At 36.8% G+C, this 26401-nt stretch overlaps 2 protein-coding genes across 12 annotated transcripts in view; one reads left to right on the forward strand and one right to left on the reverse strand.

Annotated features, from left to right (window-relative positions):
- Nucleotides 1-9918, forward strand: part of SMC1B (structural maintenance of chromosomes 1B) — a 37557-nt gene extending 27639 nt beyond the window's left edge. For 8 of the 10 annotated variants that reach the window (XM_066999992.1, XM_013184681.3, XM_066999995.1 and 5 more), the window contains 9 exons: nucleotides 6-151; nucleotides 1002-1155; nucleotides 2468-2563; nucleotides 3450-3606; nucleotides 4365-4519; nucleotides 5846-5997; nucleotides 6232-6301; nucleotides 9342-9452; nucleotides 9714-9918. In XM_066999992.1, the coding sequence (XP_066856093.1) occupies nucleotides 6-151; nucleotides 1002-1155; nucleotides 2468-2563; nucleotides 3450-3606; nucleotides 4365-4519; nucleotides 5846-5997; nucleotides 6232-6301; nucleotides 9342-9452; nucleotides 9714-9812 (1140 nt within the window). In that variant the 3' untranslated portion in view covers nucleotides 9813-9918. Of the gene's footprint in view, nucleotides 1-5; nucleotides 152-1001; nucleotides 1156-2467; nucleotides 2564-3449; nucleotides 3607-4364; nucleotides 4520-5845; nucleotides 5998-6231; nucleotides 6302-9024; nucleotides 9172-9341; nucleotides 9453-9713 lie in introns of those variants that run through there. The other 2 variants (XR_010832614.1, XM_067000004.1) reach the window with 2 other exon arrangements.
- A 1093-nt stretch (nucleotides 9919-11011) lies between these two features.
- On the reverse strand, nucleotides 11012-26004 carry FAM118A (family with sequence similarity 118 member A). 2 transcript variants are annotated; one of them, XM_013184690.3, is made up of 8 exons: nucleotides 25237-25997; nucleotides 23093-23148; nucleotides 21498-21750; nucleotides 19988-20209; nucleotides 19313-19441; nucleotides 18264-18549; nucleotides 16398-16430; nucleotides 11012-14777 (listed from the first exon to the last, which is right to left on the reverse strand). In XM_013184690.3, the coding sequence occupies exons 2-7, from the start codon at nucleotides 23137-23139 to the stop codon at nucleotides 16420-16422; spliced, it is 948 nt and encodes a 315-aa protein (XP_013040144.1). In that variant the 5' UTR covers nucleotides 23140-23148; nucleotides 25237-25997; the 3' UTR covers nucleotides 11012-14777; nucleotides 16398-16419. The 2 variants fall into 2 exon arrangements, with proteins under 2 accessions (XP_013040144.1, XP_013040143.1); XM_013184689.3 differs by lacking the exon at nucleotides 16398-16430 and having other exon boundaries at nucleotides 25237-26004.
- Between the last annotated feature and the right edge of the window lie 397 nt (nucleotides 26005-26401).

Consider the following 26401-nt stretch of genomic DNA (forward strand, 5'->3'; position numbering starts at 1 on the left):
TGCAGGATGAGGAAAAGCATCTAAAAAGGGTGAACGAAATTGTGGAGGAGGAGCAACGTCTTAAGGATACATTAAGTGCTCATAAGTCTGAGATTATGAAAACCCAAAGTGAAGTTGAAGAGTTCAGAAAGAAGTTGTTAACTCTTAATAGGTAATTACTAATTATACTCCTGAGAAAAATGATACATGTTATAATCTTTAGAGGAGTTCTTGTGATGTCTGAATTTCTCATGTTCTGTTTTCATGTGAAAGATCATTAGAGACACAGTAACTGGCATTTACAGTATGCATGAGGTAAAAACGGCTTCCACTTCCATATGTGGTTCCCAAAAGTAATGTGGATGAGATTACCTCATGAGAGCATCCCATAATGAGAAATGTTATTCTGTATAGTTTATATACCTAGTGATAGTTCTTATTGTAATTCCTGATAAATATATATTGATTTCTACTAGCTACATACTAGCTTACAACTTGATTTGAGGGGAGCATGTTAAAAGATGTTAAACAGTTCTTGAAGTGTTTTACTGCACATGTTGTTTGCTGGTAGTTTCATATATTCATTTGGGTTGTACAGCTAGTTTACTTAATGAGATTTTTTTTTCTGATTTTAGCGTTCCAATTTTCTCCAGTCCTTTCAAGTGTTGGATACCTTAAACTAATGTTAATTTTGGGTCACTGTTTTGTCCTTATCCTTCTTTTAAGTCAACTGCTTTAGAGTCAGTCTACATTTCAGTTTTCTCATGCTTGTTTATTACTAATGTGTTTAATGTACTGTTTCTTAATCGTTAGGTTTATGATGTTTAAAAAATGTATGTTGACACAGACTTGTAGGATCTTGGTGCTTTCAGGTGACAAAGGGGATGGAGAAATTTAAGTACCCATTTTCTTTATTTTTGATGGGGATTGCAAAGGTAACTGGTTTTCGTGCTGTTTGACTGTAGATGTTACTGGCAGTGATGCTGCTGCTCTTAATGGTTTTGTGCCATTTGTTTATGTAGGGAAGCTGCAAAATTACAAAAGGAAGCTGCAGCTATAGAAACCTCATTGGAAGATAAAAGATTAAGAAGACATAATATGCTTCTTGAGTGCAAGGTGCAGGACTTGAGAATAAATCTCCTATTTGGATCACTGGATGATATCAGTGAAGCAGAGGTACTTAAAATGTTTATGTAAGATAGATACCATGCAGGTGTCTATTATTAGGTGTCTATTATTTTTGTCTACCGAAATGTTGTTTGCAAGTGTTTTCGCCTGTGCTTGAAAAGTATTCCCGCAAGATGTCTAAAATCAGCGGTACAAATTGGCCTGAAGGAGTATTCTAGATAGACATAAGAGGACATACGAGGTTCAAGTCAAACATAAGTAAATGTGGCACGTACATGGGTCGAGATAATACTTGGTTAATCATGTATTCATAACATGAATATGGTCTAAAATCTTCCTTTTGTCTTCAGTAGATACAGATACTTACAGAAATCAGGGATAGGCTAAAATAGAAATATTTCTGCTAGCAGGGGATTGAACCTTACTATTTTTCTCAGTCTTCTCTCTTTCTCTAGCCAATCCCTTGTGAGGAGAAATTATACTTTCTCCACTATTGAAAAAAAAAAAAAAAGGCACTATTGCTTTTGAGGGAGTTGTGTCTGCAAATTTGGAAGGAATCTTGTTGAGCTCATTCCTTAGAAAGGTGCTTTTGTTGGAGGATAGGTATAAATGGGTGGGTCAGAAGCTAAAAATGAAGACAGTGAAATAGGCACTCATCTGAAGGGGATAGAGATGAATTGATAATCATCAGAGTATGTAGGTAGCTCAGTTATCAGTTCATGAATATGGAAGACAGAAAATAAGGAGGTAGGCAGTAGGAGTAGCAAATTTGATCCCTGGGTAATAACATTGAGAGGACATTATTATTATATTTGGTTCTGAGAAAGAAGCTTGGGAAAGGAACTGATAATGATACGTGTTTCATTCAAGGGTAGGTAGCTGTTTGAAATTGAGACTTATAGAGTACAGAAGATGCTCTGCCTGTGTTAAACAGAATTGATTTTTTTCTGAGGCCAACTGAATAGAAGAAATGCCTTGACTTACACACTGCAGAGCCTTTTCTTGAAAGGGGAATGAATTATTACAGAAAAGTAAATTATTTCCCATCAGGAGAGAGTGGTAGATTTTCATTGTGCAAATTGTTCTAAATAGATTTCAAATATATTACTGCTGCTTTCATCTTAGCTTTAAACTGAAATAGGCAGATATTTTCATCTTTATATAAAAGGTGCATTTATTTCCTTAGATTTGTAGGATCTTAAGTTACTTAAGTTTTGGATGAGGGAGGAGCAGTGAAAAGTTTAGCTCATACCCTGTTACAACTGTCTCGTCTTTTCCTGTCCTTTCAATGTATTGTTTAAAGAGTTTAAAATTTCACTGTTTTCATATTTCTGAACTGGAATGTCCACTGTATTTATAGCTAGGAACTGAAACAGAAGGCACTCAGACTACAACTATCTATGACAGGGAAGAGGCAATTAAGATAGACTACAGTGGCCTAGCAAATGACCTGAAGGTAATCTCTTGTTTAAAATAACCACAGTTTTATTTTTATTTGAAATATTTTGTTGACATTTATTTAGTCCTCACCTTAGCCTTCAATTGAAAGTTTTTTAAAACACTGGTAAGCCAAAGTGTGTGCGTATGTGTTTGTTTTGGTTTTGCAATCGTACATAGCAATATGTGGGATTTTTAGATAGCTCAGTTAACTATGTTACTAAATTTAGTTTAAAGCTTACTTAAACCATAAGAATAGAATAGAGAAATAGTAAATATAACTGATTTTTTTTCCTTCCTCTTTACCTTCTGCCTTTAATTTCCACCACAATAGATTAAACACAAAACTCTAGAAACTAGGGATTGGCTGCAAGAGGTGATGTGAGGGAGCTGCACCATCTTTCTGTAGTATTTTCAGAAACTGAGACTTAGAATTTCCCTCTGTAACAGTCACATATTCTTAGCAGGATTTTGTGTGTGTATATATTTCTTTTTAATCAGGAAAATAATTAAATATCAGAGGTTAGGTGCAGAACAAGGAGGAGTCTGTCATTTTAACTTACCTCAAAAAAAATCTTCAGGAACGTGTCTTGAAAGCTTTTCTCAGAAATCAAGTAATGATTTCTGCTAGTGTCCCTCCTGTGTTGTATTTAAACATGGACTTCTATGCTGAAGGGAATGTCTGTTTTTACAGGTCTTGTAGAACAATACTTAGGACCTGCTAAATTGATTTGGAGAGCAAAGATCCTGGGTTGAGTTTTTTGTTTAGTTGTGTTTCCAGATAAAACTATTAGATGAGTGGGTGCTTCTCCAGAAACCATGACTGTTTGTTGTATATGTTGAAATGTCTTGGCCTAAAAGCAAATTTTATGTCTCTGTTTTTTTTGTTGGTGTTATTTCTTTAGGACCTGGAGTCTGATGAAGAGATAGAGGCTCATCTGAACCAGATGCAGCAGGAAATAAAATCTAAAGAGAGTACTTTAATGAAGACAGCTGCTCCAAACCTGAGAGCATTGGAGAAATTACAGATAGCTCGGGACAAGTTCCAAGAATCAATGGACGGTAACACTGAGTCTTATTCATCTCTTCAGTGGCTGTGAGAGTTCTCGCCCTAATTAAAATTATCTTTTTTTCTGGGGTCGATCTTGCTGGTTTTGCTTCTTTCGGGTATTGAGGTATTTCTTGTGCTTAAGTGTTTATCCTTAGTTGTCTTTCTACTTATATGTAAGTAGTGTTTAAAATATACTTTGCAGTATTTTATTTAAATACAGTTTGTATGGGTAGCAAAGAATCACTTTGCACAAGCAATCACAAGCGATTTCTTGGCCAAATGGCATTATAAAGTATTTTTACTTATTTTCTAAAAATGACTGACTTTAACAGTAAAATTGTTATTTTTTTCATAATTAAAAGTTTGCCCAGAATCACAGACATGAGCATCACTACAAAATTATTGGTGTCCTCAAAGAACATTGCAGACATTAAAATGCTACCAAAACCAAGGAGTTCTGAAGCAGTAAACACTGGTGCTGCTTAGACCACCCAGCGTAAAGAAACAATTAGGAGGCAAAATTTTGTTGCTTAGTCCAGAGCAATGTGGCATAGAGCAGACTGAATACATCCCAACTTTTTAGTTCTGGGGGCCACCAGTTGAAGTCTGGAAGGAAACTCATAGTGTTGATATGCTGCATGCATGTGCATTGGAACCTTTTTCTGTAGTACGTATTTTCTTTGATGCTTGTTATGGGGTACAATACATATTTGTTCTGTGTATTTTCTTAGAGGCTTATTATGGAATAATTTTAGTGTTTTTTTCATAGCTTTTGAGACCAGCAGAAAGGAGGCCAGAATATCCAAGCAAGAATTTGAACAGGTTAAAAAAAGGAGATACGAGCTTTTTAGCCAGTGCTTTGAGCATGCCTCCATAGCTATTGATCAGATCTACAAAAAACTTTGCAGAAACAGTAGTGCTCAGGTGTGTCATGTTCTCTGGTACTTGGCTTAAAATGGTACTTAAAACTTTGTTATGCAGAATAAGAAAACTTATTAATGTTTTTAGTATCCTTAAGACAGTTTCAGTTCTGAAGGAGAAACTTACACAAGTAATAATGACTTAAGAATTTTAAGATCGGAGGAAAATAATACACCAGACCGTGCTTGACATCAGACAGATATGTGAGCTTGAAGTGTTACCAGTAACAAATAATTCAAAATACTTAATCATTAGTATTGATAATTATAAAAATAATCAATTAGCTGTTTTTTTGTATGATGTTCTGAAACTTCTTATGCCCCTCTTAAGTATCTTTTTAAAACGATAGATTTAATATATTGGTAACTTTTAAGGGATCTGTCGAAAGATTATGTCACAATTAATCTTTGCTCCAGTTTCAGTATTAATGCTGAAAGTAAAGAGGAAACACCCAAACACTTCGGTCACATCAGATTCAGTAGGTGGTTGAATGTTTAGAGTGCAGGCTTGAAGTTTTGTCATCTTAAACTTCAGATTTTGTGTTTTCCTTCAGAGTCAGATACTCAGTAAATGCTTTATATATTTAAATTTATTTAATTTAGATTCAGTAAATACTAAAATATCTTTAAACATATCCTTTCTGCTTCTAGGTTGGACTGTATAGTCAAGTATTTCTTTCTTTATGATTACTGGTCCCGTACCTTTTACCCTAGACTAAATAATAGGCAGATCTTGACTTTGTCATAAACCGTGTACCATTTAGTTTATCTGTCATACTTTTTAATGTTTTAGTAAAATAGCCATTACTTTAAAATAATAGTTGTAATTTTTAAATGTGGGAACTGACATACAAAGTATAGGGGAAGGCCTACCTTTATTAAAATCTTTCTTCAGGTAGTATGAACTGTAGTAGCAACTCAAAGCTAGATTTTATAAACTAATGTTTCACAAAAAAAAAATGTAGTTTTTGAACAATCTTTACTTCCAAGCCATAAAGAAAACTGTTTTCATAGTCTAGTTTCCATTAGAAAAAAAAAAATACATAAAAGGTTGGAAAAAAAAAATTATTTAGTAGTTAAAAGTTTGTAAATAACAAATATGCAGAGCCTTTTCAAAATAGTTTTGTTAATTAGCCTCCTTGCTTGTTCTTAATTAAGAGGAATGTTCACTGGGAAGTTTTATAGCGCTGCTCTTCAGATGAACAAGTGTTTTCAATAAATGAAGCTGATTTACCAGCTTCAAACCTAGCTCACTCAGTATTTAATCTAAAAAATACCCATTGTAATAATTTTATAAATGTCATTAATATTGAAATGTATGCATTTCCAGGCATTCCTTAGTCCTGAAAATCCCGAGGAGCCTTATCTGGAAGGCATTGGCTTTAACTGTGTAGCTCCAGGAAAGCGCTTTATGCCAATGGACAGTTTGTCAGGAGGAGAAAAAACTGTGGCGGCTCTGGCTCTTATATTTGCTATACACAGGTAAAAAATTCTGGTATTATCCAAGCATTTGTTGCTTAAATGGCAAGAAGAAAGCATACTTATATGCTTATATACTTATGTACAAACCTGCTAATGCAGTATGCAGTCACATACTAAAATCCTTTACCTGTCATTACTTTTTATGAGAATTTTATGATAGTGACTTGCAAAGTAATAGGAATGTTTATTAATATTTTTGCACCTAAATGCAAAATAGTGTATTTTCTTTTACAGTTTTCGGCCAGCACCTTTTTTTATTTTAGATGAGATAGATGCTGCCCTGGATAACACAAACATTGATAAAGTAAGTTGGTCCCTTTTACCTTATCCTTTTATTTGCAGTAAAATGGTATGTCTTGCAGAAGGATGGCTACTTATTTTTAGAGGTTATAGGGATAAAGAGATTGATTATGCTGCGTTAACCCATTTCAAAATGTTATGTTTAGAACAGAAATAATGGTTGTATATGAGGTGTTTGACTAAGGCTAGGTTTAAATTCATAAATCTAACAGTATCTTAATCATTCTCAAAACTGAATTTGAAAAAATAGATCAGGACTGTGAAAGTATGCAGCGTGAACGGGTGTGATACAATCGAACATAAAGGTCATCTGTGACTGGGTTTGTTTAGTTGGAATTTTTAAACCCTTTGTGTTCCCTTAATACTAAGAAGCAGAAAGGAGTCTATCTGGGTGTTCAAAATCAAGTCATTCTATTACTGAAGATTAATTTTATATATTTAATTTGATTGGCTTACTAAATATTTTCATCCTTATTAGCACCAATTAAGAGCTATCACTCCAGTCTTTTTAGAATTCTTGCTTGATTGAAAAAAAGCTTCCAGTTGGTCTTGCTTCATTTTTTTCCTTTTGGTAGTAGTTAGTCACTAGAAAGAAAATTATGACAGAATACAAAGAAAGATTGCCAACTATAGATGTCAGTCTCTGGGAAGACAAGACTTGGTACAAGAAGACCTTGTTTAGGAGAGGAATCAAAAAGATCTCCACATGTACATGGATTTTTTTAATTATGGAAATATTCCTTTCTACTAAAAGTAAGAGAGATATTTCTACCAGTATTAACAGTGATGTCAGTCTTGGTAGAACCTAATAAATGAGAGCAATTTTATGAACACCAAACAGTTTTGGTTTGTTTTCCTACTGGATCTAACTGTGTTGTGTCAAGTACACTGCAGAGTTTGCTTGGAGGGTACCTCTGTAGTAAACAGCTTAGGAAGATCCATTAGTTGTGCCTGCTGGATAGAAGAATTCCTTCTCAGAGGTTACTCACCCCTCAAGCTTTGGGAGATGCCTTTTCCAAAACCTAAGTTCCTTAAACGTTTCGCAGGATCCAAGTCCATGAGGGGTACCCATCATCCACTACTTTTGAGGAGATGATGTACGCTGCATGTGTTTTAACACAGTCTACCATGTTTCAGCAATACTATATTAGATGTAATAGAACTGTAATGAAAATAACTAAGCAAGCATTAGAGTTAGCCTGTCAATTACATGATTGTTAATGAGATTACAAATGAAGTGATCACAAAACACCTTCATAATCCAAGCTTTTTAACAGGATACTTTTCTAGTTATTAGCCTTTCACTCAGGACCACTATGGCTTATCACAGCAGTTGAAGATGATCTATTTTGGTTAAATACTAGTATTGTGTTTTCTGGATGTTATTCTTAATTCTGGAGTCAGATGTATCCTGGCTGATGAAGATTGCTACAGAGTTAACCAGAGTGCCTCCAAGTTCTCCTGTCTTACCTTTCTCGTCAATTATGTATGCATTCATTGAAGTTCGTGGCTTCATTGGTAACGTTCTGACTTTGCATAGAGACTACAAATTGTGCCTTAACACAACTGATGATAGACACAGCAGTGAGTTTTCTGCAATTCGCCTCTCCAAGTAGGCTTATTCTGATACCTCTGACAGAAGAAATGTCCACTTTGTATCTTAGAATATGCTAAGCAATATTCCTTCTCAGAATGCTGTAAGCAATGACTAGCCTAGTTTCTTAATTAAAACATATTTCTGATCTGATTGATTTACTTCTCTTTAGATTAAAAAACACATTCATAGCTCACTAAGTATTTCCAAAAGAGTCACGTTAACAGTTGCTAACCAAACAGTTCCTGTCTGCTGCTCCTGCCACTAGAAGCATGGAAGGGGCTGGGGGAGTTTACCAAAATGGCTGCTCTTTTCACATACGCAACATAAAGCAGGCAGCCTGTGATGGAGGCTGTAACCGATAGCTACTTGCAGAGTAGCTGCGCATGTGATGCAGAACAAGGGTAACAAAATAGTGGTTTCCTAAATAAATAATTGTTTCATTAGCTTGAATATATATCTAGGTCTGCCTGTAGGGAGAGTTAAGACTACGCTCTAAGAATGTATGAAGTGTCTTAAACTGCAGAATGAGCAAAATCAAAATGGCAGTGATCTGAACGTATAACTTAAATGCTTCCCTGCTCCTAGGGTCTTCCTTATCTCTTTCCTTATCAGTAAGATGCAGTTTTTATCAGCCTGATACTAAAAAGCACTAAAATCTTCACAGGCATTTAATACAGCAAGTGAGCAAAAATGATACGTGGAAATGTTATATGTTGCTGGTACTCTGTGGTATCTAGTTTTTATGCTTTGAATGAAGAAATCTTTTTCTTTATGTTTTTCTGGTTTAAAGATTTGCTAAAGCAGATGTTCAATAATCTTTTTGTAATTATATCATAAATTGAATGTTAATGATGTAATTCACTACAGGCTGTTCCTCAAATAGTATCTTCCACCACACATGGATAAAACTGTACAGATTGACTAAAAAAGTACTTGTTTCCCTTTACTATGTAATTTATATTGTGGGGCGCTGCCTTATTCAGTCTCCAGTTTATAGCTTAATATTTGTACCTTTCATTTTGCAGATCATCGGAAAAAAAAAATTGTCACCTACAATGTGGACTAACATTAAATGCAGACTAGTAAACAACCAGTAACAGCTTTTTCACTTTTTTTTTTTTTTTTTTCAGATTTGGGAATTTCTACCTCCCTTCTAAATTCTAATACATAAAATAATTTTCATTGGCACTGATGTTCTTCTGTAGCTTTATTCATTGGAGTGAATGATTGTTATCATAAAGCAGCAAATCAGAGGGAGGTTCTTAAGAATATGCAGTGTATGTCTTAAGACAGTTTTCTATTTTTTATCTTGCTTATTTCACAACTGAATCATTGAATTCTGTTGCTAATGTAGTTCAGTTCTTTCCTCACCATTCCCTGATTATAGTAATTACAGTGTGGTTTCAGTTGGCGAGAACTAACTATATCATTTGGCTTCTTTCCAAAGGTATCAAGTTTCATTAGGGAGCAGGCACGTGAACAGTTTCAAATGATAGTTATTTCTCTGAAGGAAGAGTTTTATTCCAAAGCAGATGCATTGATTGGAGTGTGTCCAGAGGTAAAAATTATTACTTAAGTTTTGTTAACTAACACAAGCTGGTTCTGTTGAAGTACCGATTTACACCTGAAGAATTACTAGTGAATTATATATGAAGTTGTTGGGTTTGAACTATTTTGTTTTCAGAAGTAACTGCATGTACTGACTTGATGAAAAGATCACTTTGGTAACTCAAGCTCATTATTGTATCGCAGTCATTTATGAAGTGTTTACTTCAAGTAACAGAAATGTTTTACATTCTGTGATCCTTCCTCTTTTCAGCATGATAACGGTATGTTCAGTCAGGTACTGACTTTGGATCTTACCGAGTATCCAGATGACCAAGAAGAAATGGAGAAATATGTACAAAGTTCTTCATAAAAATAAAACATGGATAACTTCAGGGCCAGGTGACAAGGAGAAGCATGTTTACAGCTGACTCTTAAAATCTGAAAGTGGGTATTAGAGGTCAATAGATAAACATTTACATTTAAAAAAAAAGTATTCTAAAACTTTGAGGGAGTTACTCATTGATACAGTTTGTTAACAAGAGAGAGACAGGTTTTTTTATTAAGTGTGTATTATTCCAGTAAGCAAAGCCTTTTCCTTAAAGGTATTTTTTGTTTTTTCTGTCTTAAGATGAAGGATTATGGGTTCACATAAGCACACTGCATTACAGAGAATAAGACTTTTTTTTATGAGAAGAAATGTGTTTTGATTTATTTCCAGTGCATGTTAACACTGGTCTTGTCAGGACCTTTACAGGTCTTTGTGTTGCAGGTGCATCTGTGTGCTTTGAGATAGGATTATTTCCAGTATCTTGATATTTTAAAAAACAGGAATATAGCCATTGTCTTGCATGACTTGTGTGATTCCGTTGATACTTCAGCTGTCCACTGATACGTTATGAAAACAGTGAGCTTTACAAAAGCTTACCTTACATCTCTAGGGGTTTAATGTGACCTGGAAAAAACTTCCAAGGCATTGTACCCTGTACACAACAGGGAAGAATAAAACAGGTGTGAGGCAGCGGCCATAGAGGTAGCAGCCTTAGAAAAAATTATCTGCTATTATTTTGCAATTGAGTTGACAGCTACCTGTTATATAGCTGTCCCACTGCCATCAATCTTGCTGGCTGTGCTTCATCTAAGAAACACCAATAATAAAGTTGGTTACAGAACATTATTTAAGAGCTAGAATCAATTAATCTGGCCTGTGTTTTACCTTGGTGCATACTGAAGACCTTTATTTGGCTTATGCTGCTCCTAATTATATCTTGTGTTCATATACTAACTTCCTGTAGTCCACCATGCTTATTACACACTTATACCTTGTAATGTCTTGCTTCTACAGTGCTTGTTGCACACAATTGAACGCTGGAAAGTTGAGGTTTCTGCATAAGGAAGGAATGACCTATGTGAGCGTTAGATAGCGTGTTCCTATGGAAAGCATTTCAGTGACTTAAGTGGACACATTTAACTGTAGAGAAATGTTTATCGAATAGTTAATGTTGCTGCTACACTCCGTTAAATAAAATGATTTACTCTGACCATAATCCATAAGTTTGTAATCCTTATTTAAACGTCTATTAACAAGCATGGCAGTGCTTTTATTGGTGTGAAGGATGAACAGAAGAGCAACTGCTGGTGTTTTTCAGAGATTTTTGATCCACATCCATCTGTATATTGCAAATACATAAGCTTGGGGTTTTAACCATTTATGCAGAACAGGGGGTTGAAATAGGAAAAATACAGTAAAGAACTAAACAACATGTAAAGAAAGGTAAAAGCTACATAGATTAGCTACTATACAAGACTGGCCTGGTTGATTTTAAATATTAGAGCATGTATTAGATGTCCTATCAACTTTATTATACAGCATAAACAAAACAGGATAATAAATGGTCAACAAGACTGTTTCAGTCAGTAAAGATCTTAGACCCATTTAAAAAAAAAGTACAAAAAGAACCATCTAGAGTAGACTCAGCAAACATTTAACATGTCCCGTTGTAGGGTTAATTTCTTCACTGTACTCAGGTAGTAATTTCAATGAGGCTTTAAAAAAGTTACTCTTTCACATAACTCAAATCAAATGCAACAGACTGCACGTTCTGTCCTTTTTGACTGTTTTAAACCCTGAGGTAGCTTTAAGACAACCCTGTCCATACAGTGGCTAAAATGTAAATGGATGACAGTTACATGATAGGGGTATAACCCACAAAATAACCCATTAATTACTTATCTGCTTTTCCAGATCCAAACGCAAAGCACTTGAGTAAGGAAAGGCTGTTGTACAAGTTACCAGTGTCTACAAAACCGAAGAATCACCAACGTTTAGTTGCAAGTTGATCCTCACAAGAGGGAGGGAATATGGTTTTTTAAATGTGGATCTAATTTGAGGCACAGGATAAAGTGCTACATGACTTTAGGGTACAGCTTAAACTGACCTCTTAAGGACTGACTATTTATCTGTAAATTATGCTGCAGTTTGACTCATCAGTTTAAGTGTTCTAATCTGATACATCATAGTCCAAAGAGCATGCCTAACCATTGAAACTACCCAGTCATGCTGATTGGAGAGGCAAGTTCCATAGGTTAGTCTTACCAGTAATGGTACACAATGCTAAAAGACAATTTTCAGAAGTGATGTGTGCAGAAATGCAATGTCTCAAAGGGAAGAGATGCATTTGGCCACCTTTTAGGCTGGTTTTACTTTAACTTTAAAAAAACATCTGAAAACATGAGAACTGGTAGTTGGGTTCTTTGGGTTTTAGTGTATGATAGAATTCTTAAGTATGGTTTCTAAATATAGAGTATTTTCATCTGAGATAGGAGGAGGGATGCACATGTATTGTTTAGATTGCTTTTCTATGCAAAGTATCTTCAGAACTTTCATTTGCCTACTTCAGAACAGGGACAAGGACATCCCCCACCAAAAGAACTCTAACCATCTCAGCAGTGATTAGTCTAAAAAGAAGCATGTGTCTTAGTTTCAAGCTTTTCATTTTGTAAACGTATTACAGAACATGCAGAAGTTGTTTTCCATATAATCATTGAGGTTGGAAAAGACCTTTAAGATCATCAAGGCCAACCGTTAACATAGCACTGCCAAGTCTACCACTAACCCATAGTCCTAAGCACCACATCTACCTCTTTTAAATACCTCCAGTGATGGTGACTCAACCACTTCCTTGGGCAGCCTTTTCCAATGCTTCACAATGCTTCCAGTGAAGAAGTTTTTCCTAATATCAACCCTAGGCCTCCACTGGCACAACTTGAGGCCTATCGCTTCTCAGTCAAAGAGGCCAATCACCATCTCACTACAGCCTCCTTTCAGGTAGCAGTAGAGAGCAATAAGGTCCCCCTTGAGCCTTCTCGTCTCCAGACTAAACCACCCCAGTTCCCTCAGCCGCTCCCCACAGGACCTGTGTTCCCAGCCCTGCACCAGCTTCATAGCCCTTCTCTGGGCATGCTCCAGGACCTTGATGTCCTTCTTGTAGTGAGGGGCCCAAAACGGAACACAGTATTTGAGGTGCAGCTTCATGAGTACATTGTACATGTACTTCAGAGTACAAGGGGATGATCACCTCCCTGGTCCTGCTGGCTACACTATTCCTGATAAAAGCCAGGATGCCGTTGGCCTTGACCACCTGAGCATGCTGCTAGCTCATGTTCAGCCAGCTATCGACCAATACCCCCAGGTCCCTTTCTGCCAGGCAGCTTTCCAGCCAACCACTCTTCCCCCAGCCTGTAGCACTGCATGAGGTTGTGCCCCAGGTGCAGGACCCAGCACTTAGCCTTGTTGAACCTCATGCAGTTGGCTTCGGCCCATCGGTCCAGCCTATCCAGATCTCTCTGCAAAGCCCTCCTACCCTTGAGCAGATCAACACTGCAAGCTTACTGACAGTGCACTCAATCCCTTTGTCCAGATCATTGATAAAGATACTGAAGAGAACTTACCCCATTACTGAGCGCTGGGGGACACTGCTGGTGACTGGCCTCCAGCTGGATTTAACTCCATTTACCACAAACGGTGTGGACCCAGCCCTATCACTTTCACTTCCCCATACAACCTCATTTGTGCTATGTGCTCTCACAAGGCATTACAGATCAGCTCCACAAGGAACCTCAGAGAAACCTGCTTGAAGCAACCTCCAGGACCCCCAGATACAGGTGGGCTCGTATCAGCACAAGAATGACCCTGAATATGCTCTCCTGCAGACACTGAGGTGAGAGGCAGCTGACTAGAAAATTCCAGAAGATCAGCAGTGTTAACAACTGAAGCAGTAATTCTGTCAGTCTAGTGCTGGAACAATTTAGTGCAAGGTGAAGTGACCTTGAAGTACCTCAGGAAAGAAATGAATGTACTGCCTAACTTTAGTCATTTGAGTAGTTTAACTGACAAAGTTACACACTAGAAAATGTCAGATACATAATTAGATACTACCCTGTTTTATTTCCACTGCATTAAGACTGTCCATTATCTGCTGAGATAACTGGCAGCATACTCTACTGTTTAAACAACCACTAGAGTATTTCCGTGGAAATATACTGCAAAAGGGTCAGTAAGCCCCCACGCATGCCACTGTATTTTTCTTGCTTTATTTCCCTCCCTGTAAACTCATGCCTTAGTAGACTGACAAATGAAAAGGAATGCTTGTGCTAAAAGCGTAAAATAGGGAAGTTACTGTGATGTAGGTTCCATAAATGCAAACATTTCCTGCTCAAAGCAGCTTAGAGGTCTGAATCTTGCAAACTTGTACTGACAGACCCCCCCGAAGAGATCAACCTCCTGCAGCCTAATTGCAGATCAGCTGATAAAAAGAATTTTAAGAAATCCTTCATTTTAAAGGCAACTAACAGGTAGTTTCATGGTATGCCAACAGTTAGTAACAAATATGAACAGCACCTCCATTGTGGTTCAGATCACCATACTCAGGCCAAAATGTTAAGAACTTGGTCCATCTGACTTCAAGAACAGGCAGGTAAAACTTGTATCTATATGCTTCTAAATGACCTTACAGATACAGTTTCAGCAGTACAGAAGTGCCTGCAGAGCGACTAATATTACTCTCAAAATTTCATACGCATCACACATTTACATCCCTAGAAAAGAAAATGTTAAGATAGATACACAATTTTTATTCCACTTGAAACCATGGAAATACTTAGCTCAAAACCTTCAATGCAGAAATAAGACATCTGCTGTTAAAAACCTTTGGGTTTTGTGTTTTTCTCCCTTCTCATTCAATAGTGGGTATACCATTATCTGATTGCTTGATTCTCTTGGGAGAGTCAGTACCATTTTCTCCTAATTTCCTTTTAGCACTGTCCACACATGAAGTTCCTGTGGAAAGAGAGGGAAAGAAAAACAGTAAAAAGTATTTTAATCGTGCTACATACATGTTTTGTATATGTGCATAAATATATATGTTGTGGTTTTTTTTTTTTTTTTACAAGCACTAAATATTAAAACACAATACTGATCCACTAAGGGTCTTGTATTTGGATTCTAACACCTAGTAAACATCTGCAGCAATTCAGTGACCCTGAGGCTTCTCCCAACACTGAGCTGTGGTACTAAGATATAAAACAGTAACTAGCTAACTATACAGCTGCCTTTTGAAGAAAATGAGTTTTCTGGTTTTGTGTGATAATGCCTATGGAGTTCACAGGCAAGAAGCTTCTGTAAAAAGTCTGGATCTCTTATTCAAAAAAAGTCTTTGATATGAGCTACTGCTGAAGCAGAAACAGGAAAGGTGAACAGTAAAAATGAATGGAAGGGAAAGGCCCTCAAAATTATGACATCTATCACCTAAAACTAGTTTTGAATTTTTACTTTGCAGAGCTGTATTAGGAAATTTTAACTTGGTATATATTCCAAAATGCAAGTGTAACAGGTGCTAAATTTACTTGTAAGGAAGGTGGTAACTAAAAGCTCCTTAGTAACTTATTAAGTTGAACTGCATTAAGTTGATCTGGTTTCTTCTCCATTGGTGCCTGGTTGTGCTTTCCTGAAAAGGGGGATTTATGATTTCATCTCAAAGACAGATATGCTTAAAATCAAATTCCAAAATTAATCTGTTATTACACCTGCCCATAAGTATCTTGGACCTTGCATACTTTTTGATTGTGGAAGAGTGGGGTTTTTAATCTCCTGCAATGCAGAAGACCCTTAACATACAATAAAGAAGTGATACTTCTATACAATTCTGATCCATTGTAATCCTGACATTTGCTGCAGCAGCACAAAGATCTTAGAAGTGCTATGTTTTTAAGTTGAAGTGTTGCTTCAAAGGGATACCTTGCTATTTTATACAAAAAAAGTGTATTATTGCTCTGCTTCAGAAGGATCACAGAATCACAGAATTGTAGGGGTTGGAAGGGACCTCAAGAGATCATCAAGTCCTTACCCCCTGCCAAAGCAGGTTCCCTAGAGCAGGCTGCCCAGGTAGGCATCCAGATGGGCCTTGAGTATCTCCAGAGAAGGAGACTCCACAACCTCCCTGGGCAGCCTGTTCCAGTGCTCCATCACCCTTACCATGAAGTTCTTTCGCATGTTGGTGCAGAACTTCCTGTGATCCATTTTCGCAAAGGATCACAAAGATAATTGTACAACACTTCAAAAATTCACCTTTAGTATTACATACCTTACATAAATGTCTTCTTTAAAAAGAGAGAATCTATGTTTGGAAATTTAAGCCAAAAGTCATGGATGTTAATGTCTTAATTTAATCAGCGCTAATATTTTTGATATATGTTTGCTGGAGTTTGTCATTTTACTGACTGATGACACCCAGCAGTTACATGCTACTATATGGAAAGAAGAGAAAGAATCTGTTAAGTAGATTTTTACAGTTAAATCAGAGAATTGCACAATTGTCATTTGATTACTTTGTAAGTTACAGACTTATTTTTGTATCTCTGGTAGATAATGAAACTTTGTGAAAATAAGAACATTGTTTACCCAACAGCGTTGTGCTGTCCACTCAGTCAGCATCTAGAGAAGGGTGAGAGACAGCAACAGCACAAGTTAGCATCCAGTTATTGCACCTTTAAGGTAAGGCCCCAAAATACCAAAGTTATATTTCTTTCATATAGCCTGACAGGCTTCTTGTGCTATTTTTAAAAATAGATTTTGCATATGAGCACCAGTTTTAAAACAAAAAAATGGAAGAAGTACTTTTATGGGCAGTAAGAAATCACTGAAAGTTCATGAGTAGGGGTAAGAAAAGAGTTCCCTGCAGGGTAAGCCCAGAAACAATAACAAAATAATATAATGTCAATGTCTGTTATAAAGCAAATGTGAAAATAATAAAACCTGGCAGTTGGGTACCACAGAGAGCAGTTACCCACATCTGAAATCAGTTTTCTTTGGGATCCTGACTTGTAAATAAGAACAACAAGATTTAGAAGTCAGAGGTCCCTCTTCTTGAAGTAGTATGCCAATCAGTAATCCCACTGAATGAAAAGGGCAGCATTATGGTCTGATCTTGCAGTCATTTCCAACAAGAATCACCCTTTTTATTTCATATTTAAAGTTCAGTTAAATATATTTCCCACCCTGTGCAATATATTGGATAGTCTGGATTCAACATGCTCTAGATGCTTCTCAGACTATGAAAGTATATTCGTAACAATCAACATTAGTATGGCAAAGACCAAAAAAAACTAGTAGGCTGAGGCTATTTCAGTGTCTGACATTCTACCCCAATGTATTTTCCAGTGTCTGCACTGCAGACAGACCTTCCAAAATCTAGATGCTATATTTTCTAGCTTTCATGGTCAGAAAAATCTAAGCCAGTCTAAATGGACTATTAACCCACTTACAGAAACAATTACATAATTTTGGCATTTACCTGTGATCTTCTTTTGTAGAGAACAAGGGCAAGATACCTGCTATGCACCACTTTGCAATAACTGTAGACAAAGCAGTTTCACTGACATGATAAGATTTTTGAAGTGAGAATCTTCCCAAGGTTATTTTCCCCAGCTCTCTGAATGAGCCATAGTAGAACTGTCCTTGTTTGGAAAACGTTAAAGAAATCTCTCTCCTTTCCTTCAAACTGTTCTTTTTCTACTACTTTATACTAAAGGCTTTCTATTGTTATGGCTAAGAGATTTTAAGAGTTGAGAGACCACAGATGCAAGGGGGAAAAAAAAGTGGGTAAAAGGATCTACTTGGTAAAACTTATCTTGTCCATTCACAACTGTTACCTTCTGCCAAGGTATTGAATTATTTCCCATGCTAGCATAAAATGCACTCTACAGAACGTCATTTACTGTCAAAAAGTGGAGTTTTATTCCACAGCTCCTACTTTTCTTTCACAAAAGACTATCCTTACACTCAGGTACTCTAACACAGTCCTAACTGTGTTAAGCTAAATGCTACTGGGTATACTGTTTACATCCTTTTCTGATTTAGTTTCCCACTTTAAGCTTAATCATGAATTTTGGCTCAGTTTATCCCACCAATTATTATATATTTTTTTTAATTCTCTTTTACTATCATGACACATTTTATATAATACTCAATATACCAGAATAGTCCAGACCAATAAATAAATAAACATAAGAGTGAGTATCTTAACCAAATACTACAAAAAGACAAATTCAGAATTAAATTTTAAAGAATCCAAGGAACTTACACAAATAAATGTGGTTACAATTTTGGCATGTGTTTCAGTTCTACAAGTCAATAATAAATGGAGATGTTCCACAGGCCTAGTGCTAGCGACCCACAGTCATCATTTCAGCCCAACTCCTAACTGTTCAGATACAGCATCCTGCTATGTACCTACTCTAAATTTTCTGAATTAAGAGAATACATTACCTGGACTTCTGTGCTTGCAGATTTGAGCAGTCAGATCTTGTACATACTCTGGGAATTGTTTAAAGCAGTCCCCATAAGATACTACTTTTATCCCATGCAGAAGCATATCTGCCTGGAGCTTAAAAAAGTGGTCTTCATTTTCTTTAAGCACCAGCATATAATGTTCTAAATCCACCTTATTCTTTAAAGTATAAAGAAAGAGAGCTTGGAATATCTGATCACGTAGAGTCTCTCCACAGCCCAGAAACAAAAAAGACTTTGTTTGATACAAATTTTGAAGAACTTCCTGTTCAGAAATATAAAAACAGAAGAGCTACATTTACTTTGACAGTCAAAAGATCAAAGTAAGAGCTTTTAAAATGCATCAGGCATAAAAGGAGAAGCAGAGCATCCATCACTACTGAACTGAATTAAGCATATATTTTAGGATTGCGGCAAACTGACATTTCATAAGCACTGTTTCTACAAAAAAATATATCTTCAAAATTAAAAGTTACCATAGAAAATTAAGTACATGTAAATATTTCCAGTAAGGACATTTTAAACAGAAAGAATAATGATTATAGAATATTAGACTCCTGATAGGTCAATCACTAAGTAAGGAAAATTAATATTCTTTACCAAATGTTTGATTTCTCCAAACATGTAACACAACATTAAGGATCCAAGATCTGGAGCTAGTTATAGCTTATGCCCCTAAAAAATGAACCCAAGCAATCAGATAGTAAAGAATCATTGCAATGGTGTTTAACATTTGCAATGGTGTCTAACATTCTAGGTCTGGTGTTCTTCCTTAAGATAAATTCAAAGAGCTTTAGAACTATGACATACAACTGGGGTTTTTAATTGTGACTTGCAAAGAAGCAGTATACAGGGGCATACATTGCCCTAGGAACATAACTGGCTTTCTGAATAATGTCATTTTTCTGTGTCCCAATTATTTAAGCTAGGGTTTTGTTGGAACATATAGGCTAAGGTAATGTGTATGAAGGGACAAAAACAAAATAGTTTGGAAACACACAGTAAGAATTTTAAAAGATCACACAAACCATGACTTCAGGATCTTGAGTAACATCTTTATATCCTGAAGGATCTAGCACCATTCCACAAGGATCCGTATACAAGCCATGAATATGAAGAACTCCATATTTTATATGACCTCTTGCCCACTGAAGAACCTAAAGAAAATTAAACATTGCATCTACTATAGTGAAATACTGCAAGAAATATACAGCTGTCCTAACATATAAAACCACTTAAAGCAGAAGTAATTTCTGCATTTTTCTGCAGCAAGAGTTTAATTACTAAGCTTGTTTTAAATTACAAGGAGGTGATTGCTGATACTGAAGATGATTGCAGCTTTTCAGTCCAAACAAGCATTCAACCAACAAGCAAATTCCAGCAATGCTGACAGAAAATACATGAAAAGCAAATTACCAGCTAGGTGAAATCTTGTGATTGTTACAATTATTTCATGAAAGTTTTACCAGTTTTTAATTTTCCAGGGAATATAGGGAGTGGTTAATAAATGTGCCGCTGAAATGTCATTTGGTGAACTGTTATCAGATTATTCAGAATAAACACACTGAAAATAAATGTCAGTGCATCAGCTGTTAACTTATAAGTATACTTTAACAATTAAGAAGTTTTAGCCTTAACAGACTTTACACAGTAAAACAATCTGTCGATGAAGACTAAGAGCTGCCTTCTCTTTTAAGTCATACCTTATCCTTATCTTTCAAGTCCAAAGACTCCATAGGTTTTCCCTGTTGATGACCAAATATTTCAAGTAAATTGTCATAATTTGTAGTCAGAACCATTGTGCCTCTCTCCATTAGTCTCAGGATTGATTGCAGAACAACAGGGTTCTGAATGTGTTGTTCTAAGTTATCAAACACCTCCATTAAGCAATCCTGGAAGAAGTTGGGCTTTGTATCCCCAGTACGCTGAAGAAAGAAAAAAAATATGAACACTTCATAAGTATGACATGTGACATTATAAATACCTCTAACAGAAAACCCATATTTACTTAATGCCAAAGCATTTCTTTAAAAGAGAAATAGGTGTAATAACCTAGGAACTCACACAGTATATAAAGCATAAATGTCTGAATGAACAAAAAAAAATCAGAAATAATCTCCACTTTATACCACTTAAAGTAATACTGTAGTTTGCTCAAGGAAGCTTGTGAGGTAGGTACAGTAAAACCAAATTGTTTTGTTACAGTTAAATCCTCACTGTAAAAAAAAAAAAAAACATGAAGGTCTGCTGTCCTAAAAGCACAGGTGACATTTGCCCAGAGTACCTGCTGGGACAGACACGACCACATATCAATTCTATAAAATATACAGACTTCTTATTCAATAAGCACAGAACAAATGTCTAAGCCTCAAGCAGTTACTGCCCTACCTACATGGAAACCTCACCTTTCTCAACATACTTTTACTGCTTTGAAGATCAGTTAGTGTACTAAAATTATTATTCCCTAGATTAGAAGTTTGTGATATACTACTAGAGGGTGTGGATTGTTTTGTGGTTTTGTTTATATTTTTGCTTCCTAATTGTAAAAGAATTTCTTAATCATTAAATCTGCTGCAAAGCCTAACAGGCTCCTCCCAAAAGGGAGAGGTTACTATTATACTTCACCTGTAGAGAAGCTTGTAACCCTCACCACCTGCTACAGAACATTGAGCACATCCTACAACTTAGCAGTATTTACATCACTCTGATTGTATGTGTATGTCACTAATTGGCGAAGACTTGGCAAACCTATTAATGCACAATTTGAAAATCTCTGGGGCCTAGAATCAAAGGCTGAGAAACCGGGCATGTATGGACTGACTTCAGTGAAGCGTGAGCTACAGCAGTTCAGTTTGTGTGATCTAAAGCTATCAGTGGGGTCAAAGTCTACCTGTATTTTCACAGTCTCACTACCTTTAGCAAGCAGAGCTCTAAGTTCCTCTTTCAGTGGCAGGCAACATTATGTAGAATATTTAATAGTCAAGACTCTTGCTTGCATTAATTATGATGAAAGCTTACTTGCACTAAAATAGTTTTTTTGTGTGTTTTTTTTTAAGCCTCTCCACATGTTCAGTGTACTTTATGAGTATGAGCAAAATTTCAATTTTAAACAGTAAAATTTGAGTTTTGGCAAAGAGGCAAAAATTTTAGTTGGTAACAAAGTAAAAATGTATAATAATTCCAGAAGTCAGCATGTGTTATAAACACACTCACTGGTGACATTTTCCTGATGAGATCATGTGCAACCACAAGCAGGTCTCTATCTTTGATCACTTTTTTACGAAATTCAGCAACATCTCCTGGATGCAGCACCTCCAACTGTTCAGCTGCTTCAATTACAGCCTCAATGCAGCTTCTCCAGGAGCACAGCGCTGGGATTCCTGGTGCGACAGCAGCACTTACTCCAGTTCCAATTACAAGAAGAAGGTCCCGAGGCTGCTTTCTTATCAGGCTTTTTAAGAATTTTCTCAAAAGAAGAAAACAAAGAACACAGATCATTTTCTGCAGTTTAGTACATTTTCTACTTCTAACTTGTCTGAAGATTTTCTGTCACTCAAGAAGTCTGTATGAGATATTAACACTTGTGCAAAATACTAAACACCCAGAAGGAAATGAGTCCTCCTTCTCTGTGCAGAAGGATGGCAGCAGTTAACAATCCTCCCCAAAGCTAAAATGGACTTTTCCCCCCATGTTAACATGCATAATAAGAGCCATAAGATGACAGCAACTTTAAATCACTAACACTTTTGAGATCCAAAGTGGTTGACTACCAATTTTCAGTTCACTGGGCTAGCCAAACACTATTTCAAATGAAATTTTGAAAAAGCAGTCAAAGGACTGCCCGATCATTTATTTAATGCACGAGACAGAAAGTAATTAGAACTATTACAAATGGGAAGGTTCTACTATTTCAAACAAAACTTGGTTTTATCTGGAAAAAAAAAGCAGTGTATTTATTCCCACTTATTCTCACTTTAGGACACACAAACATAAGAACAGTCATGCTTGTACAGACCAAGGGTTTATCTAGCCCCCTGTTCTGATGCTACTATCCACAGGTTACAGCCAAATGCACTTTTGAGAGTATCCCATATTCATTGAACAAGACAGCACAAGAAACTACCATGAGAGTCTGGCTGTGTTTCAGTAATAATCCTGATGCTTATACAAAATAATTACATTTAAGCCCTTATTCCAAATATGTATTTTGGCACCAAGCCAGTGTAAAAGAACTGATGTTTCCTCACCAATTATTCTTTACACCATTACATTACAAAGATGCGTAAAGACATTTAAATCACACAGAGAAGTCACTGTAGATACACAAGGATTTCAGTAATAAAAAACCTCAACATTCCCTTGACTTTCAAACCTACCTTTACAGTTAATTACTGTTAATCCAGCATCACAGTTCTTCAATACCTCTTATTTCACATTCACCTGAAACTATCTAGCTAAAACTGAAACATTTAACTTGAAATGGCCTCAGGCAAAGAAATTAATAAACCTGTTGATAATGGTAATGCTTGTAGCTAAAGCCTACAAAGAAAGTGTTGTTGATAATCCCCTTGTCTTCCTGCTACATTCAACACAAATTACTTCTACTCAGCAAGCATGTTATTCATGCCCTAAGAACAAATTAAGCAAATATGAAGCACATGGTTAGAGGAAAAACTAGTTTTTGAAGATCACTTCAAGTTGTCAAGTATGATGTTGTTCTCATATCTGACTTTCAATAATGTATTTCCATTATGTTTTCAGATTTTCATTAACAGTTTTTGCAGAATAGCCTCTGCAACACTAGTTACCTGGATTTTTGCTCACTTCTAATTGTTGACCTTTCCAACGAATCCATCTCTGGGCCCTAAGTAAAAGAAAAAGTAAAATAATTCTTAATGCATCTACCTTAGAAAAACAGTAGTCAGCATTTCTGTTTATTTTTATCAAGTTTTTAAAATTAAAAAAAAAACTCTATATCACGTCCCAGTTAAACAAGACACTGATAGAAAGAAAGCTGACAAAGTACGAGCGTGAACTGCCACAGTTCCATGTTAGCTCAGCCAGTCAGTATTTTGAAGCTAATGGAGGTGGGGCTATTCACACATCGTGAATTTAGACACAGGTGTATTTCAGTTAAAGTTTATCATAACTACAAAAATGTTAATTCATTTCAAGTAAATGAAAGCTTTTCTTAAAAATAAAGAAACGCACACACGGATTCTTGACCATAGAAGACTTACCTGCTAAAAAAAAAAAAGCAATGATTGAATAATCAAGACTTAATTTGAAATTAAGTTATTATTAATTACCCTACCACACCATATTATAAAGAAGATTTTTTCCCCCCCTCAGAAGGATTTTAAATAGAAACTTCTTTCTGTATCTTCTATATCATCACTTGAACTGGCATCCAGTCAAGATCCTTGTCCCAGAATTGTCAGATAATTGTTCCAAATTTTTTTTTTTTAGCCTAACTTCTATGAAACTTAGGCATCATTTCTGTTTACAAACAACCCTTTAAGTTTCCAAAAATCAAAACAAACAACAGGAATTCATTCACCTTTCTTACAGTTTCAACAGATTATGGAATGCAGAGCAGAAAACTGCACTTTTTAGACAATATAAGCCAAAGAAAGAACAAAATGTAAAGAGGATTATACTTTCAAAATCACTGACACAAATCTTATACCAAAAAGCAGACTACTACTAAATCCCTAATTCTACCTTCTAGTTCATTGAAGCTCTATGATACGCTTCAAAGGCGGAACCAGTTTGAGCTCTTCATTCAAAATGCATGGTTAAAATGAAGAGAAACTCTGCTACCAACTGTAAATCTAGAATTAAGACACTCTGGAGTTATTCTAGGCTTTTACTGTTATCATCAACATTGCAATTGTGTCTCATACTCTAAAGTCCATAAAACCACGAAACATTTGCTCAGGGCTTCACGTTATAAACATGATACATCAAATAGAGAGGAAAAAAAAAAAAGAAAAGAAAAACAGTACCTAAATAATCAGGAATCTGATCTTATTCATTTCACAAGTTAATAGCATTTAGGCAGATAACCCTGCATCTCTCCCCATCCTGATATTCATATTGGACAGATCCTTATTTGTCTCTGTTGTTTCCAACACACGATTAGTGAGCTGCTATAAAACTCCTCCTCGCAAGAAGCTCATTCATCGGGGTAAGGTCCAAGATGTCATCTTTCTATAACAATCTCTAAGTAAAGAAAACTTTCTTTTAGTCTGTCTCTCTCCAACAATCTTCTCAAGCCAATTTAAATCTAAAGCATAAGAATAATGTTGACAAGAGACTTTGGCTACAGTATCAACACTTAGAAATCACCAAGTTCTATTATATTAATTCATTGGTTTGTTTTTATAAGGACATATTTTTGTTTGGCTTTGAAACCCATCTTAGCTTGTGGCCGTGGAGACTGCAGACCCTAATTCCTCAGAAAAGCATCCTGCCAGACCCTCTGCTTCCTAAGGCTACTTGCCAACTCCAAAGCTCACCTGATGAAAGCTAATTTGGAAGCAGGAGGCCTAAGCCTGGAGATCATCTGACACACGGTCATCAGCATTTCTGAGGAAAACACCCAAGGATTCTTTTCAAGTAGAAAAATTTTTTCTTGGGGCAGTATTTTCTCCACACTCCATTTGCAAACAGCATCCTATAAAAGCACTATACTGTCAGCTAAAGAACACTAGCATGCTTAATATGTAGAATAAGCAATCTTGAGCAAAACACTCGAAAATCTGGAGAACAAAATACCTTTTTGTACAGAAAAACTATGACTTCTCAACGCAAAAAACCCTCATGAAGGAAACGGGACTCATTTGCTTAGAAAAGAAACTGTTTCATTGAAGCATTTGGGTGAGGGAAAAAAAAACACTTTAACAACTACACAATTAACTTGCCCAAACGAACAAAACGATGTCACCACCTGGTGCTTTAGACTTTAGTAGTTGCTTTTACCCGCCTAAGGCTTCCTGAAGCAGCTCGGGCGTAAGCTACCGGCCACAGCCCCCCGCGCCGTGTAAGCAACCGCAGCTGAAGGGACGCGGCTCCTCCTCCCGCCGGCTCCCGCCGGCTCCCGCCGCCACCGCCCCTCAGCCAGCCCCACGGCCAGAGACGGAGCCAAACGCGGAACTGAGCGCGGAGCGACGGTTTTAACGGCCGGGCAGGGCCGTTAGGAGCCGTTACCGGCACCCTGCCGCCATAATGGCCGTGGCACCGCCCCGCCCGGCGCCGTGCCCTCAAGGCCGGGCTCTGCCGAAGCTTTCCCCGCCGGTCGGGAAACAGCCGCCGCGGCAGCGAGGGGCCGCCCCTGCGCGGTTCCCGCCCTGAGGGAGCAGCGCTCCCATGAAATCAGGCATCCAGATCTGACAGATCTGCATCCCCGCCTTCAGCCAGGGGATGCTGGCAAGGTGTCACACAGCCGCGCGCCTCTCCTCATTCATAAAGTGGGGCTGGGTAATGCTTACACGCCTCTAAAAATCCTTCCAAATCTTCACAGGCAAAAAAGTATGGGTTAGCTGTCGGTATGAAAAAGAAGAATCAATGATCATTTACAGAAGAAAGGGAACTGATTGTTGGTTGCAGAAGAAAGGGAATGGGTAACCATGAAGATTAACAGAGTTAGAACTACAGAAACTTATAGAGGACACCCCTACTAACAATGAAATGTATTAGGGTGATGAGAAAGCAAAACAGAATAATAATAAAAAAAAGCCAGCAAAAAGACACTTTAGAATTACCTTCAGCGGATCTAATCAGCGATAAGCTTGATTCTGTGATGTGCTGGCAGCAGGTGGAGTATGTTATCTGCAGGGATAGCAACACAGGGTGTTATTCAAACACAGCTAGCTTGCCTTATCTAGTCACATTTGAAAGCCAATAGCTAAAGCTCTCCTCCTCTTCAAACTACTTTTTTTTTTTCATTTAATCTCTCGAAGCCTAAAAACTCAACGTTCCTTCACCATGACTTATTATGGCATTTGATTAACAATATTTACCTCAGTTCCACCATATTTTCTAGCAGCAGTGCCCAGCTTTATTTGCATTGCTGTGGATTTAATTAGGCTGCCTCACAAGAGGACTCAACTATG

The sequence above is a fragment of the Anser cygnoides genome, chromosome 1 (genome assembly GCF_040182565.1).
Source record: "Anser cygnoides isolate HZ-2024a breed goose chromosome 1, Taihu_goose_T2T_genome, whole genome shotgun sequence".
NCBI classification, from domain to species: Eukaryota; Metazoa; Chordata; class Aves; order Anseriformes; family Anatidae; genus Anser; species Anser cygnoides.